This window comes from Ascochyta rabiei, chromosome 1 (genome assembly GCF_004011695.2).
Source record: "Ascochyta rabiei chromosome 1, complete sequence".
NCBI lineage: Eukaryota > Fungi > Ascomycota > Dothideomycetes > Pleosporales > Didymellaceae > Ascochyta > Ascochyta rabiei.
This window is the reverse complement of record NC_082405.1, coordinates 512,782-528,980: the sequence shown is the minus strand read 5'-3', so window position 1 is coordinate 528,980 and position 16,199 is coordinate 512,782. Positions and strand designations below refer to the sequence as shown.

The window sequence follows — 16,199 nt, the reverse complement described above, 5'->3', positions numbered from 1 at the left end:
CGCAACGTCGATCAGTTGTTTCTGTCCTCTCCTCCAAGTCACGTCTACCAGGAAACTTTGTTATGGTTTCTTCACCCAACAGAGGTATTAAATCTCCAGCTCTCCGCCTTTCCCAGGACCTACCACCGTTGTCAAGAGTCACAAGGTCGAAATTAATGTTCGGGTATTTCTCGCGCCAAAGCGTCCTCGCTGCTTCTGGTTCATTCCACTGCACCTGCCAATATGGACATTGGAATACCCACTCAGTGCGTGGGCACTCTATTTCTGTCCGGTCTAAGCCGGGTTCGTGATCAAAAAAAAGAGTTTGGGAAACTCTGATGCGAATCTCGCTTCGTTAGACGCACGATAATAGAATGCCCAGCCCTCGTATTGGTGGGCCGCCAGTACGGCGCATCCCCTGGTGGAACGACGTGATACTAGGATCAAGTAGTGACTGATGGGAAGCGTTGAACTCAAGATCGAGGTATTCTAGCTTTGGCATATTGGCTGCAGCATGAGCGATACTGATGGCGAGTTCGTCGAAGAATTTGGGCTCAGGCCGCGTTCGGAACTGCCGCGAAGGCCATCGACCCGCCAGTCGCCACATTTCAGAGTCGGGATGGTCCGAATCTGAATCTTCGGGCTCCGGGAAGTCGTAACGTTCGCGATAAGGGTATTCTGCTGCGCTGCGAAGCCAGTAATCACCAGTTGATCGTTCAAGTCCAGTGCTGACATCAAGAACCCGAAGATTTGGCCATATTGTGGCACAAGAGCCGGAAGAGGAATTTTCAGGGCCCCAGAAAAGCGCGGCAGAGATGTAGCTAAGACGTATAGCGAGTGTAGTTAGATGGGTTGAGATGTGGTGTATGGATTTTGATAGACAATCCAAATTTCCTACCAAGAAGTTTGTCGGCTGTATTTCGTGGTTTTGTATGCCATCGTGTTCGAGACAAAGGTACAGAGTCCTAAGAGATGCGGGCAGGTTCCGTATCTGGTCTGCAAGAGCTAGGCTAGCCAGTGAAATGTGCGCTCCGGCTTCAATGAAGTACACTTACCTTGACGAAGATGTTTTCTGACCAGCGGCCCTCTCAACTCGTATTCTATACCCACAGCTTTCAAACACTCAAGCATGGGCAGTGAGCTAGCAACGCTGCACGTGACTATTGCTGGCCATAGATCTGTCTCTTCATTGGTCTCTTCACGGACCCATAAATACTTCACTGATAGAAGCGACGGTAGCGTAGAAAAAGTGGTAGAGTCCAGCAATGTGCTGTCGCCGAAGTACTCTCCATCGCAAACGTCAGGTCCAAGGAAACTGTAGATCGAGTGTCCGTTCACATGAAAATAGATATTAGTAAGTTGAAGGTCATCTTTCCAGCTGGCTAGCTCATCCCGATTGGTTTGACCTGGCGAAAGAAGCGCGCATGCTCATTTTGGAAAGCAGTGAGACGCATGAGAGGTGTTTGGCGCTCGCCATCTTCATGTCGGGTATACCCATTGGCCCAGCTCCTAACCCAACCTTCACTGTCACACTTTACAGACTGAGACGTATCGTCCGAATCATCGGAGCTTTCTTCGTCGGTGTCTTCTTGATCTTCCTTTGCAACATAACCCTTTACAAGATAACCCTCGAGGAGAATATCCAGAGTTGTAGCGACCTCCTGCGTCTTGAATTCTCGCAGAACACCGAGTGGAAGCGCCTAATATCTTGTGGTACGATTCCGCTACGCAACTGCGGCTGAACGACATCGCGCGACCATTCCAAACACATCTCATCAATTAATCATCAGAGCATCACCCCAAATCAATGGCGAACGGAGAGATCAGCCTAGCAGGCGCTGCACTTGCAGTTGCTCTAACCGCTCTCGCCATCGCCGTTGGGCAGCTTCTCCAACAAGTGTTCAGCACGGCCGAGGGCTACCGTCGATGTCAACATTCGGTGCTTGGACCATGGGCTCGCAAGACGCGTTTGACCTGGCGACGGAGCCAGTTTCGATTCGAGGTCAAATTCACGACCCCTGACATTATTTTGCAGACGAATGTGCCTATGCCAGTCAGCCGCAAAATGCTTCCACGGTTGCCTGTCAAGAGAGAGGTTGTTGCAGTCGACCACTCTGGCGCCAATGCCACCTCGATACCGGTCGAAGGCCGTGAAGAGACGAGTACGGATCAGGTGGGGTGGATCAGCTTGCCAGGCGCTGGGCCTTCCGAATGTTCACATTGTACCTAGTGTTGGCAGCACGGAGACAAGCCACAGCGGCAGTATCGCGCATCCGAGCAAGATACTCAGTGATCCCAGCCTTGCAATGATCCGCGGCTCGCTCGAATCTATCGGTGTTTCAGAAGAGATAATCGAAAGCATCACAAGCAAAGACGGAAACTTTGAGCTCATGTGCGACCTACGCAGCATGTTCTGTCCGTTTCTACCATTGCGTGGTTCGAGCGTCACGACTATGTCCAACGTTTTGTGCACCGATGTTGAGACGTTTGCCACTCACTGGGCCAGGATTCTACTTCGTCGTCACCTGGAGCAATATATATTGCAAGAATTTCAATCAACACACCTGAAATCCCTCCTCGGTCATCTCGTTACTTACGCTGCAAGATGGCCGCATTTCTTCTACGAGAGTCTTCACTTCCAGATGAGTCAGCAGTCACGTTGTCCGGCTGATCTGATCGAATTCGCCCATGATGTCTTTGACGAGACAACTGCATACTTCGTCGACGTTCGAAAGCGCTGTGGCATAGAGTACAAAGACCTCGTTTTAGCTCACTTGCACTTGGGCGCAGCCGCTTGGACGAAAAGCAAACCCCCCCCGTACTGATGTCCCTTATCGAGACAGGTTTGTTGCTCTGCATGGAGTACCGGCCAATGGATTGACTCAAGCGTTCCAGCTTTATGTACATCCGGAGCAGCTCGACGTGGTGGTAAGTCTGATGGAGCAGAAAGGAATCAGGGACAGAAACCTGATTATCGAAGCTTGGTGGACGCTTGTTGTGCGAGCAATTTTTCAGTCGTGTGCTCTGCGATTGTTGCCATACACGGAGTTCCCGCCCGTAGCATCTGCATTCCATGGTAGTAGGACGCCTGTATACATTACATGAACTAATAAAGGGCTGCAAATGCAGACGCTTTGACGCAATCATTGAACCTGCAAAGCCATGATTGGCGCACGAAAGCATGGACGTCGATGCAATTGATGTACCGGTATTGTTGTGCGAGAGACTTAGAGCTCACCGTAACCCAAGGCAAGCAGGCTTATGATTTACGGAGTTGCATTGCTTCGTACCCAATTTGTGATTGGTTGATACCGAGTTAGGGTAGTCAGTAGCGGTCCAATATCCAAGGTCCCGGCACCATTCTGAAACCATGGCATTGCGGAGTATATCTTCTGGAAGACCGGGTCCAGAAAACTCCCCGGGTTTGTTTGATGTGCAACCCGCTCTGGCGATGTTTTGCGGGGTTTCGAACCAAATGGATGCGGACAACACATGCATGCACTTGTAGGCTTACTTTTCAGGCTCTGGACAGCTTGACCGGCAGCTGTTGTGCTGATGCCCAAGTTGGCCAACAAACAGCTGTCGGCTTGAACCTGGAATACTGCCCCTGATGCGTCGCCGCGAATTTTCGTCTGCAGCTGAAGGCCGCTTGCCTGATCTGGTGTGAACATCACAGACTTGACGTCGACTGTCTACCTTCAGCGGCTGCGGGTCCGGTCAAACGGGTCCGCTGCAGTTTCCCTATGCGGTTGCCTCAACTTCCACCGCTCTTTCAATGTTACTAATCGCAAGCACCGACACGGCGGGGGCCATGGATGGAAGATCGTCGGCATGAAGACAGTCATGTGAGCACCCCGTGGTCAGCGTTGGTCTGCGTTGGTTTGCCGGATATCCCTCGCCGCAAGAAAGTATGCATCGACACATGGAGTGCAAGCAAGGGACATATCCTTGTCCGTAAAAGAATTACTCCAAGAGGACGGTGAGTTGGAGCTAAAATACGGAACAAACATCGTGTCGGATAGACATTGGCCGCGGAAAGGTCATGCAACCGCACGTGTTAGCCGCCTTGCAGATGCAGCGCTGTGGCGTGGTGTTGGGTTATGAATTTTGCGATAAGCTGACGAGTGAGGTCGCACCGTCAGTACACTGCCGCAAATATATTGAAGTGCGACTTTGAATTGTTGAGGAAGTCGGCCAAATCGTTACTGCGAAAGTCAATTTCGAATACGGCAACGTGGAAGAATTCGTTTCGGCTGTGCCCGCCTTTTTGGGTCTGCTCCTGCAACAACACGAGACGCGGTTTATCATGACGCGGTTTATCATCCCGCAAAGTACAGCACAGAGCTCCAAACTGCTCTGACCACCCTCGCATTTGAGATCTTCGCAGCGTGCACAACGACCTGCGCGGGGGTCCAATCAGACGGAGCTTTCACCGCTTCCATGGGAAATACCAGCCTCCGGTCAGGAACATACCGCCGTACCTTTGATTCGCATCGCCCGGGAACATCACGCAAGACCGTCATCTCATCCGAAATGCGCCATGCGTCGTGTCCATCAAGGTCCTTGCTAGGGCCCGCAGTAACTTCCTGACTTCCTGTCATCTTGAGGCAAAGGTGTGGTGATGTGAGATGAGCGTGACGCGTAGCGTTCTTCTCGAAACCCTGACAGACGCACCCTTTCTTCCAAGGCCAGCGCACAAACTCAACACCACAGACCTTGAGCGGTCCTAATTACGGCCATACCGCGCTCATGGTCGTAATGGCATGGCTAGCTGCAGAGACAGGGATGCAAGGTTAACGGCCCGGAGTCTTGGATCGCCAAACCGCCTTGTGGTGGCACCTCTTGGCTCAAGCGCCTCTATTTCCTTCTACGCCCACTGATGAAAGTACCACGAGCACCGCGTAGCTTTCAGGATTTTCCACTATCCTCAAGCAGTTACTCGCTGGCTGTACTTCCTGGCCCTGTCTTTTCCAAGCTTAGCTGTTCTCTCATGCTTGCCCCTTCGACAGCACGCTTGCACGTGTCAACATGCCAGCACGTCTGCAGCTCTGACTAGAGGTAGGTTTGCAATCCACACTGTAATACCACTGTGCCTCATGTGGAGCTCCGAAAGCGGCGGAGCATTTCTCCGCTGGCCACTCTGCATGCTAAAGATGTCTTCGCTCCCTCGCATCGTTCCCAGATCCATATCCCTTCTGTTTCAAGTAACGAGTCCCCGACGTTTGGGTCTGTGATCCGACGCCGTTGCCGTCAATCTTCCTAGTGTGTGTCCACTTGGGACCCACTAACGTCTATTTGACCCTTCTATTCTCCTTCGACGCCTCTTCAGTCGACGTCGACATCCATTCTTTCCCTGCCATTGTCCATGCTCGGGACTGAACGTTGACCATGAGTTTCAACACAGAATCCGAATCCGCCAAGTCGGCCAGTCACTCCATACACGGAGTATCTACAGAGCCAGCTGTCTCTCAGGACGCGAAGGCGACGCCACAGACGGGGAACCAGAACCAAAACATCATGGCGACCATTGAGAATGATGATGATCGCCTCCTTGTGAAAATCGGGTACACACCGGTAGGTACTCCAAGCTCTACTAGGTACCATAACTGATCTCTCCCGCAGGTGTTGCAAAGGCATTTCTCACGATGGTCCACTGTGTCCTATGCCATATCCATTCTCGGTGTGCTAGGATCTGTACCAGCAACCTTTGGAGTCCCCATGAGCTCAGGCGGTCCAGCAACATGTGTGTGGGCATGGTTTATCGGTAGTATAATGGCGTACTGCATCGCCAGTTCAGGCAGGTCGACTCCAAGTATCCTCCAGACCAGCATCTAACACGTTTCTAGTCGCCGAGCTAGTATCCGCCTACCCAACGGCTGGTGGCATGTACTATGTCACAAAACACGTGGTGCCCCCAGAGCATGTCGCCGCGTGGGCGTGGATCATTGGTTGGTGTAACTTCCTGGGTCAAGCGGCTGGTGTCGCTAGCCTGGCATACACAATCTCTCAGATGATCTTGGCTACGGCCGTTATGCACACGTTCGATGGAGGCGAGGCTACATTCACACCGTACGAAGCTCGAGGATTTGGAACTCGCCCAAGCTAACACACAGCCTAGGAACGCGCACCAGACTGTGCTTCTCGCCATCTTCGTCTTGTGCTTGTTTGGCGCTATTTGCTCTTTCCCTACCAATTGGCTGCACCGCATCATCCTGTGGTTTGCCCCCATCAACAGTGGGCACGATTCAATTCTGCAGCAACGCCGTATCTAACAAATGCGCAGTCATTGCATCCATCTGCATTTGCATCGCGCTACTCATTCTCACGCCCAACAAGCAAAGCGCGTCCTGGGTCTTCACGACCGTCACCGACGGCTCTGGGTGGGGGAGCAAAGGCTTCTCCTTTCTACTCGGGTACGACAAACTCGCACAATACAACCAAACCAATCCATCTGATAAGCTCTAGTTTCCTGTCCGTGGCATGGACAATGACCGACTACGACGGCACGACCCAGTAAGCTCCGCTCCTTTCTCGCACGCACGCACGCACGCATGTATGTATGCATGCATGCATGCACGAGCAGCTCGGCTAACCGCCTCACACAGCATGTCAGAAGAGACGCACGATGCTGCCATCCGTGGACCAGTCGCGATCCGCGCCGCCATCCTCGTCTCGGGCATCACTGGCTGGATGCTCACCGTTACCTTTTGCTTCTGCATGTCAGACTACGAGGGCATCATGTCGACCCCGACCGGGCTGCCAGTGGCACAGATCTTCTTCAACGCCGGCGGCAAGACCGGCGGGACGATTATGTGGTTCTTCGTGATGCTGGTGCAGTTTTTCACGGGCTGCAGCGCCATGCTGGCGAATGCCAGGATGGCCTGGGCGTTCTCGAGGGACGCTGCGTTTCCCTTTTCTGGGTATGTCATGACCATTCTGTAAGCGATTACAACGCCACTAACGCGTCTTCCTTCCCCTCGCAGCTTCTGGAGCAAAGTGAATAGCCGGACTCACACGCCCGTCAACGCCGTGTGGCTCGTCGTAGCCTTCTGCAGCTGCCTGGACCTGATCGGGATCGGCTCGACGCTCACCATAACAGCCATCTTCAACATCACCGCCCCAGCGCTCGACATGTCGTACATCGCCGTCATCATCGCGCACCGATGGTACGAGGACCGCGTCGTCTTCCACCCGGGACCGTACACCATGGGCCGGTGGAGCAAGCCCGTCAACGGCGTGGCCGTGACGTGGGTTCTGTTCATCAGCGCCGTGCTGTTCTTCCCCACGGTCCATCCGGTCACGTTTTCGAATATGAACTACGCCATCTGCGTCGCTGCGTTTATTGGCTTGTTCAGTGCCCTCTGGTGGTATGCGGGTGCGAGGAAAAGCTACACCGGCCCGCGCACGAGCGATACCATTAGCGGGCTGCCGCCTGAGGATCCGGAGGATATTCTCAGCGACTACGACGACCGGTATACGCCGTGAGGTTGGTAGCTCCAGACTCGTGTCGGGGTACTCCACGACTGCTTGTTTTGGCATCTTTTTCTTCTTTTGTTTTCTTCTCCTTGCAGAGAGCTAGGGATGTGCGTATAGACGGACGGATTGGCACTCAGTGTGTTGGCGTACCTTGGGCGTTTTGAGCGTTGTGAGCGTTGTTTGGCCTCTCTGTTCGAGGGCTATACTTTCTTCGTACGTCGTATTTCGCGGTTACGACCAGGTGTTTAGATCAGATGATACCCTCAATACATGCTTCCACATTTCTGTATCACGACACACGCATGAGCTCGATGACGGTCGGCTATCGTGTAACAGAGCATGCAGATGGAAGGTTGAAGTGGTTTAGTGATATTCGATGCAAGATGGCAAGTCTATATGCAATGCAGTGCGTCGCCAAATGGTGGGCCCAAGCTGGTATGGGCTGGGTATTGTACAAACAAAATGAATCGAAAGATAAGCAATGAAACGTGTAAAGAACGTAACGACGTAAGAGCTTTCCCCCGTCCCATGCTGTTGCGTCCAAGTGTCGTCCAAGGGGTGTGTAGGAGAATGTGTAGAATGCCGTGGTAATTCGTTTGTGGTTTATGATCTGCTGCCGTCGCACCAAGCTCGCGCCGTTACACTAGACCTCGCTCCGCAGGTGGTGCAGAATTCCTTGCATGTTTCGCGTGCAACCTGTCGATAGCCGCTCTAGGGCTTGTGTCGTCCGAACACATGCCTGGCCACGCGCCTGTGTTTGTGCAACACGTGTGCCATGGTCCCATTGACCTCTTCTCTCTCCTCTGGACCCACCTCTCTACGGGCGGAATCCCGAGCCAACTTCGCCATCGCACCCATCAGGGTTTGGCGATTACGAACGGCTGGTGCCCGCGCGAGCGAGCTCCCTTATCCGCACAGCGGGCAAGGTGGGCATTTTGCTGAAGCGGCGGGAGCTGGTTGTGCCGGCGGACTTTGTGGACGACGACGGTGACGGTGACGAGGCGTAGACGTACTCGCCGTCAACATACTGTGCCTCGCTGATGAATGTGGAGCGCTTATCGCGGCGTGTGTAGCGCTGTTCCAGGCGGTAGAGCTCAAGGCCTGGGGTTGTTGTTAGATGTTGAGGCTCGTACGTGTGGTGTGGGCTGTGGGCTGTGGTGTGCGCGTGTGATGTGTACTCTGAGTTGTGCATTGTGTGTTGGGTGTTGAATGCTTTGGACTGTGTGCTCTGGGCTGTGGGCTGTAGATTGTGGGGCAGACGTAGGGACTGACGTACGAGCTTGCATTTTCTCGAAGAGACCCATTGCGATTGTAGACGAATGCCGTGTATTTCGCCGAGCAAAGATGTTGGTGGTGGTGGTGGTGCTGCTGCTGCCAACAGAGGTTTCCAGATAATGGGTGGCGTCTTGGTTATGGCTGCTGTGGGTGGTGGTGGTGGTGGTGGTGGTGGGAGGGCAGTGGAACAGGGAGGTGGCGTCTTGGTTATGGCTGCTGTGGGTGGTGGTGGTGGTGGTGGTGGTGGTGGGAGGGCAGTGAAGCAGGGAGCTGGCTGTCACGGTGATGCAAACCACGTCTCGTATCTGCTAGATGAGGGCTGGGGTGGCAGGAGTGTAGGACGGCGATTGGCAGAGCAAGGTCAGTGTCAAGGAGCGAATGGGCAGACACGTGAGAGATGGAGAGAGAGAGACACGAGGCAGGAGCACCGAGCGACAACAGCGAGCGAGACGGATGGGACGGGGGTGCAGCAGCCAGTAGGGCCCGGGGTGTGCGAGCGCTCGAGGCTCGAGGAGAGGCTGCAGAAAGGTTGGCGGAACGACTCGCTTGGGCCTTTGCGGCTTCTCGAATGTCGCAAGCAGTCTAGCCAGACGGTCCAGAGCAGAACCAGCAGTCGCGCCCGGTGCTGCGGAACGGCGACTGGCCCATGTAGCCACCTACCACCGCGCCCCCATCCAGCCGTTGCCCTGGGCCGAGACTGCATCGCTCTTGCTACACGCTACACGCTGCACGCTGCACGCTGCACGCTGCAGGGAGCTTCTTCGCTCTCCCCTTCTGCCTGAGCGCGGCACGGCAGACAGTGTCCGTGTCCGTGTCCGTGTCCGTGTCCGTGTCCGTGTCAGTGCCAGTGTCAGCGTATGCGCATCATGGCATCCTCATCCTCATCCTCCCGTCACGCAACACTGTGCCGCCGCTCCTGTTCTGGCTTCGTCTGCGCTATCCGTCATCCGAGTCAGTGCACCGCCGCGTGGAGACAGGGGTTTGGGCCTGGGGCCCGCTCCTTCGCCCCAAACAGGCCGCCCCAATTTCGCGAATAGGCGCACGCTGCAGACCCAGAACAGAACCAGGACACGCTTGAGCTGGCCATGCATCAACAAGTCTTCTATGCCCGGATGCTCCTGTGCTCCATGCCAAAATGCTCCATATCGCTGTCTAATCCACGTCCCCTCCAGCTCCAGCAGCCCTTATACCCGCGTCTCTGGCACATAGCCCTCCACCACCGCCACCGCCCCCACGTTCCCTGCGTCCGCTGAGCCGTTGAGCAGCGAAATGACCGAAATCACATCAGACGGCTCCACCAAGTGCCAGCTAGCCAGTGTCTGCTTGGAGCTGGCACCCACCGTCACCGAGAACACATGGTCTATGGGCAGCTTCGACTGCCGCAGCGATCGGAACATGTCTGTCTCCTGTTAGCTCATCGTCGCTCTTGCTTCCATCATGCATGTCCATCACGTACCCTCGTCTGTGAAGTCATCGCCCAGGCAGAGCACAAACTCGGGAGCCGCCTCGCCGTACTCCAGCACCAGCCTCTTTGCAATCTCGCCCTTGTTGACAAACCTCGGCCGCACCTCCAGATTGGCTTTGCCCGTCATCACCTCAACATCGTACTTCTTGGCCACCGTCCGTTCGAGGTGCTTCTGGCACTCGCGTGCCTGGAACGCGCCGAACTCGGGGTCGGCCTTTCGGTAGTGCCAGGTGAGCGCAATCTTCTTCTGCTCGATAAAGGATCCTACATCGTCTTAGTGGGGCCCATCGTGCACACCCGCAACCCACATACCTTGTGTCTTGTCAGTGTAGTGCTGGAACACGTCAATGACTTCTTGCTGCCAGCTCATGTCCTCCTTCTCTGTCAAGTTCTCCCACTGATCGCTCAGAGGATTCCTCATGAAGCTGCCGTGCTCGGCGCTGAGACCAAGCTCAGGGATATGACCCATCCATTCATCCAAGAAGGCTTGGTCTCTACCACTGATGATCCAAACAGCATTGGCAGCGTCTGCCGCCAGCGTCTTCAACGTGCGAATCACACGATCCGAGGGGATGGCAGCCGCCGGGTCCTTGACAATCGGTGTCAGCGTACCGTCATAATCAAACATGAAGAGACGCTTCTTCGCCTGTCGGTATTGCAAGAGCAACTTCGCACGGTCCAGTGCCGGTGTAGCAAAGGATTGGTCAAACGACGACAGGTTGGTCAGGAGCCTCTTGAGGTAGTTGTTTGTCCAGGATTGTACGTTGTTGCCGACAACGTGGCTGTAGAGCTGTTGGTGCTGTTCATCGCGTTCTTGTGTGGACATGTTCAGTGCATCGTTGATGGCGTCTGCAACGCCACCCAAGTCCCACGGGTTGATGTGGATGGCTCCGCTGAGGGAGCCAGCTGTGCCAGAGAACTCGGAGAGAATCAATGGACCGTGGTTCTCCTTCTGGCAGACAACGTACTCCATGCTCGTAGTGTTCATGCCATCACGAACGCTGGTGATGAGTCCAACGTCTGCGATACGAAGCAAAGCAAAGTACTCGTCCGAGGATAGATACTGCGGGAAATGGCGCACCGGTGTGAAGCTAAGGGATCCATAGCTGCCGTTGATCTTCGCGGCAAGATCCGAGATCTTGTTCACCATCTTCTCCTGTGTGTTGTCACCCCCGTCAGAAACCACAGCGCTGGGGCTAGTGACTTGAATGAGGACGACCTTCTCCCGCCACTCGGGGTACTTCTCAAGGAACATCTCAAATGCTTGCAGCTTCTGCACCACACCACGAACGGCGTCGAGCCTGTCGCGACCAACAATCAACTTTTTATCCGCGTACATCTCACGGATCAGCTTGATCCTCTCCTCTACTTCTGGCGCCTCAAAGGCCTGTCGCTTGGTGGAGATGGAGTTGATGCCGATTGGGAAGACGTCAACGGCGACATGCGCTCCGTACGCGTCAACGCCGGCCGAAGACGAGTCGAAGCCGAGAATTCTAGTGCAGCATGACGAGAAGTGGCGCGAGTAGCTGAAAGACTGGAAGCCAATCATGTTTGCGCCCAGAACACCCTCCAGTATCTCCTTGCGTCTGCTCAAGCATCTGTAGAACTCGCTGCTGGGGAACGGGACGTGGAGGAAGAAGCCAATGTAGATGTTCGGCAAGCGTTGTCGCAGCAGGCTGGGAAGAAGCATCAGCTGGTAGTCGTGGACCATGATAATATCGCCAGGACTGTAGATTTCGAGGATTCTATCCGCGAAAAGCTTGTTCATACGATAGTAATCTGCCCATGATTTGCGTGCGGCCCGTCCATCGGCCGGCTCGTTTTGCTTGTAGTGAAGGATCGTGTAGAGTTCGTGCTCTGCGTATGTGCGCCAGCGGCTCTGGTCTTTCATGACATACTCGTCCTTGCCATCATCGACCTCATCGACCAGCCATACGGGAACTATCTTGCCACCATGGTCACGCTCGAGTTGCTTTTCTAGTCGTTCGCGATCCTCGCGTCCAACGCGTATGCCCGATGGCTGCTGGGGTGTCTGTGCCGGCTTCTTGGAATCGACTGGAATTGGCGCAGCCGCTTTGTTGACTGTGGGTTGGATGGGCGTCTCAACGGCAGCTTTCGCGTTCGAGATCTCGCCTGTCCAGCCGACAAGGGTGTGGTTCCAAGGCGAAGACGAAGAAGCTAGGTATGAAAACGAGTCGAACAGAGCAGATGTGCCATGGCGAGGGTTCATCTCCCAGTCGTTGCCTTTTGAGTAGCCAAGGTTGTAAGGAACCGCAAAGGTCGCGCTGATCAACCTGCCGCTAAGGTTGAGCCCCGGGTGCGCAGCTCGGGGGTCGATATCAACCAGATCATTCTTCTTCGAGGAATCCGAGACGACGCTAAGCCTTCTCAGCAGCTCCTCGCCCGTGCGTGCACCCTCTGCTTGCTCGGTGGAGCTGGCACGGTCCTTTTCTTGGTGCTTGGGGAAGTATGAGCCTTTGTCGCCCCAGACGGGCCCGGGTGTGGCCGTCTCTGGGTCAAAGGGCAGGTTATTGTTGTTATTGTTGTTGTTGGTTTGCCGGGCGAGCTCCTTCTCCTCGTTCAAGCCGAAGCCAGGCGTGACCGGAACGTTGGTGATGGAGGGGTGAAGCGCTGGGTGCTCGCTCTCTTGCGGCTCGAACGACTCGGCGCCGTCGTTGGTGGGGCGTGGGGTTGGTGCCATGGTGCACGCGTAGCTACCCGTCTGTTGCGCTGCACGGCGTTAGAGAGTGATAGGCGGAAGAGTAGCGGGGGTTGCAGGAATCATAAAGGCAATAGGCCGGGAGCGCGACATGCGTCGCTTCATGGCCATGGCGATCGAGGCGCGCACGCGCACGTAACACACACACACACACACACACACACACACAAATACAACTTAGAGTACTCACCTGCTAGCCGAGTGCTGTTGCGTGTGCAGTATTGTTGAGAAGGGAGCGCTTGCAGATAGCACCTTCCAAAAGTCGATGCACTAGCCCTCTTGTCCACGGCACGGTCTAAGAGGAGGCGTGAAGACTGCAAGCGAACAGGGAGGGGGGCTCAGGAGGCTGGCTAGAGACACCACCACGGGCGGGAGTGAGTGAGTGAATTAAGAGCCGCAGAAGGCTTGGGCAGCAAGAAAAGATGTCGTTTGGTGGGCTGCTTCGACATCCCACTTTGTTCGGTACGTCACGCCTGGGCACGGGCCCCTAACCTATCGAAATCGAAGCGCAGCAGGGAAATTGACTCGACCATTTGCGTTCCGCTGTTGCTGGCACGTTCTCCGTTCTCCATCCTCCGCCCAGTCACCGCCTCGTCGAGTTTGTTGAGACGAGTGTCAATATGATGTAACTCCATTTGGCGCAGCCCACATTACGTGCAGCCGAGCAGGGCTGTTCAAGCAATGCGCGTCACGTAGCAACACGCATAGTGACAGCCTTGAAAGCGCTTGGCTCACCCATGACGGGCCGGACCCCTGCATGCCCGCAAGAATCCAAGGTGTTCAATGTGTGTTCAGGAAGCAGAAAGGGCATGCGTGGAATCAATGGTCGTGCAGGAAGTCCGCGGGGGTGCTTGGTCTCCCCACCACCGTTCGAAGGCCTGAAGAAGCTAGCTGCGCTTGGCGTTTCCTTCCCATCGCGCAAGCAGACTTGGTGGAAAGCGCGATTGAGCAGCACCGACAGACGTCTTGCTGCGACTTGCCATCACTGAGGACCTCCCATGCACGCAATCCGCCCACGGCCGACATGTCGCGCCCATAACAACTTCTCGCCCTCGATCGCTCTGTGGCAGCATTTCATTGCGCCCAACGAACGCCTGCAGCCGTGGCAGCTCAAGTCTCCGTTCGCAACCGAGGCTCCGCGAAGCCACGATGATGGAGTTCTTGTTCCAGATAGAGGAGTGGGCGCTTCGGAGCTCAAGGATGCATCTGGCTCTATACTAATCAAAAGATTCAAAACCGATAGAGGCAACTGGCGGAGCAGAGACTTATCGCCAAAGCCTGGAGAGCTCGGCGAGCAGAAACAAGGCGTATCTCGTAGAGGGCACATTCCAGGAACTCGCCAAGATGCTGAGAAGCTGCTCATCTACGCCAAGGAGGCGTACGAGAAGGCGTCGGACTACCAAGGTGTCACTGTGCAGCCAATCCGCCCCCATGGCTTGTTCAAGGAGAGCCACTTACCATGGGCTTCCAGCAATAAGGGCGCAAAGTCAGGAGAAGACAGGTAAAGTGCTGCGCCTGACCATCTTCCATCTGCTCGCCCTAACAATGCATGTGCAGGTTGGAACTCGAAATCCAAGCCTTCCACGAGTACGTACGACCGAATCGAGCCGAGAGTATTGCTCGAAAGCATGTCATCGAGCAGGTCCGGCGGCACGTCCAGAAGATTCTCCCCGAATACGTCCTCGAGGTTTTTGGTTCAGAACGGACTGGGGTTGCCTTTGCCGGGTCAGACATCGATTTGCGCTTGGTCCCCAAACATATCATGGCGGATACCGCTCAAGCCAAGCTTCCGCCCACTCCCGAGGACAGAGCGAAACGGAGAAGAGATCTGAAGCGTCTACACCGCGCCCTGCTGCACAAACACAAACACGATTACATGCTTCCCACGGTGCGATGGGCGCGATACCCTTTGATCACCCTGCAAGACCGGGCATCAGGACTGGATGTACAGCTGGTGCTCTCCAACGATACATCTGTCAGCAGGGAATTGATGCAACGCTACATGACCGAGTACAGTTACCTACCGCAGCTCTACTCGGTCGTCAAGGCTATTTTGGACATCAGGGGGCTTTCAGATGTCTTTCGCGGAGGCATCGGCTCTTACTCTCTCTTCATGATGGTAGTCGCCAGCCTCAAGCACAAGCCGTACCCGGGTAACAGAGTAGGGGGCGCGCTGACCTTCTTCCTGCGCTTCTGGAGCTCGTTTAAGACGAAGGGGCTTGGCGTTTCCATTGAGCCACCAGAGTTCTTCGACAAGTCACAGCAAGTCGTCATGCACGCCAAAGCCACGAGTCATATCGAGGTAAGTCCATGAACCGTTCTACTGCTATGTACACATACTGATGTTTTCTCAGGAAGGGCACACACCACCCCTCCCCGCGTGGATGCTCACCCTCCGCGACCCCGCCGACGAAACCAACGACTTGGGACGCAAGACAATCGCATGGAAACACATACAAACAACCTTTGGAAACCTTGCGGTGAAGCTGCGAGAAGACGTGAAGGTCAACACGCGCCCCAGCTTGCTGGCACCGCATGTTGGCCCCATGTACATGCTGCACCAGGCGCGCCGCAAGAGACTGACCAAGTATGGAGAGTACGTGGCGACGGAAGGCGGCAAACACGCTGAAATGGGAGAGATGACGAGGAGTTTCAGAAAAGTCAGTACTGCGATCGAGAGACAGGGTGCACCAGTCGCCCCAAGGGCAGCCGCGACGATCAACGAAGCTGCGGGACCGGCCACCCGAAAAAACCTGGCTGCTACATCGCAGGCAGTCGGAGAGAACGAGGCTTCTAGTGAACGGTCAGCACACGAGCCCGAGGCCGTTTCATGGCAAAAGCAGCAGAACATGGTGGACAAGACGGAGTGAGTCCATGGCTGGAAGAGACCGTAGAGAAGCTCGGTCATCAGGAGACCGGGCGGGTCCTTGCCGATCTTCTGGACCTGGGCAAGAGACGAAGAGCAAGCGGCGCGCCGCGAGGACCAGTCTGGTTCTCTCGAGCCGAGCAAGTCACACAACTACTCCATTTCAAACCCTTCAGGCTTTTGATGATTGTGTGCATGTGTCAAGCAATGCACTCATGTCACTGTGGGTCGTGGGAGGAACAAAAGCCTATTCAGCCAGAAGTGATGATAGCAAGTACTGTGAATCCTGTTCGGCGTGCAAGCCGAATCGCAAAGGTTAACTCCATCGGTCCGCCATGCCGTGAGAAGTCTGATCTTGATATCCTCCGCCGTACGTCCGTCAAATGCCATCATGAACCGTAAAGAAACCACCCGCGCGC

The 16,199-nt window shown here is 55.1% G+C and overlaps 4 protein-coding genes across 4 annotated transcripts, besides 9 other annotated features; 2 read left to right on the top strand and 2 right to left on the bottom strand.

The window, feature by feature from the left end:
- Window positions 1-5,367: 5,367 nt before the first annotated feature.
- On the top strand, window positions 5,368-7,464 carry EKO05_0000138 (polyamine transporter tpo5; the record flags this gene model as incomplete). Its single annotated transcript, XM_059635387.1, has 8 exons — window positions 5,368-5,553; window positions 5,602-5,776; window positions 5,826-6,048; window positions 6,098-6,213; window positions 6,263-6,392; window positions 6,445-6,492; window positions 6,585-6,899; window positions 6,963-7,464. 8 exons carry the CDS (start codon window positions 5,368-5,370, stop codon window positions 7,462-7,464), a joined length of 1,695 nt encoding a protein of 564 aa, XP_059491370.1.
- Window positions 6,513-6,555: a tandem repeat.
- An 862-nt stretch (window positions 7,465-8,326) lies between the features above and the next one.
- Window positions 8,327-8,759, bottom strand: EKO05_0000137 (uncharacterized protein; the record flags this gene model as incomplete). The annotated part of the gene is made up of 2 exons (XM_038937082.1): window positions 8,327-8,556; window positions 8,732-8,759. The coding sequence occupies 2 exons, from the start codon at window positions 8,757-8,759 to the stop codon at window positions 8,327-8,329; spliced, it is 258 nt and encodes an 85-aa protein (XP_038802673.1).
- Window positions 8,589-8,709: a tandem repeat.
- Window positions 8,760-8,800: 41 nt separating the features above from the next.
- Window positions 8,801-8,829: a tandem repeat.
- A 50-nt stretch (window positions 8,830-8,879) lies between these two features.
- Window positions 8,880-8,905: a tandem repeat.
- Window positions 8,906-8,951: 46 nt separating this feature from the next.
- Window positions 8,952-8,980: a tandem repeat.
- Window positions 8,981-9,444: 464 nt separating this feature from the next.
- Window positions 9,445-9,481: a tandem repeat.
- Window positions 9,482-9,529: 48 nt separating this feature from the next.
- Window positions 9,530-9,570: a tandem repeat.
- A 344-nt stretch (window positions 9,571-9,914) lies between these two features.
- EKO05_0000136 (threalose-6-phosphate phosphatase) lies at window positions 9,915-12,896 on the bottom strand (the record flags this gene model as incomplete). Its single annotated transcript, XM_038936484.1, has 3 exons — window positions 9,915-10,129; window positions 10,187-10,459; window positions 10,508-12,896. 3 exons carry the CDS (start codon window positions 12,894-12,896, stop codon window positions 9,915-9,917), a joined length of 2,877 nt encoding a protein of 958 aa, XP_038802671.1.
- Window positions 12,723-12,747: a tandem repeat.
- Window positions 12,897-13,052: 156 nt separating the features above from the next.
- Window positions 13,053-13,083: a tandem repeat.
- An 829-nt stretch (window positions 13,084-13,912) lies between these two features.
- Window positions 13,913-15,784, top strand: EKO05_0000135 (Polynucleotide adenylyltransferase; the record flags this gene model as incomplete). Its single annotated transcript, XM_038936984.2, has 3 exons — window positions 13,913-14,415; window positions 14,472-15,216; window positions 15,269-15,784. 3 exons carry the CDS (start codon window positions 13,913-13,915, stop codon window positions 15,782-15,784), a joined length of 1,764 nt encoding a protein of 587 aa, XP_038802670.2.
- Window positions 15,785-16,199: the final 415 nt, after the last annotated feature.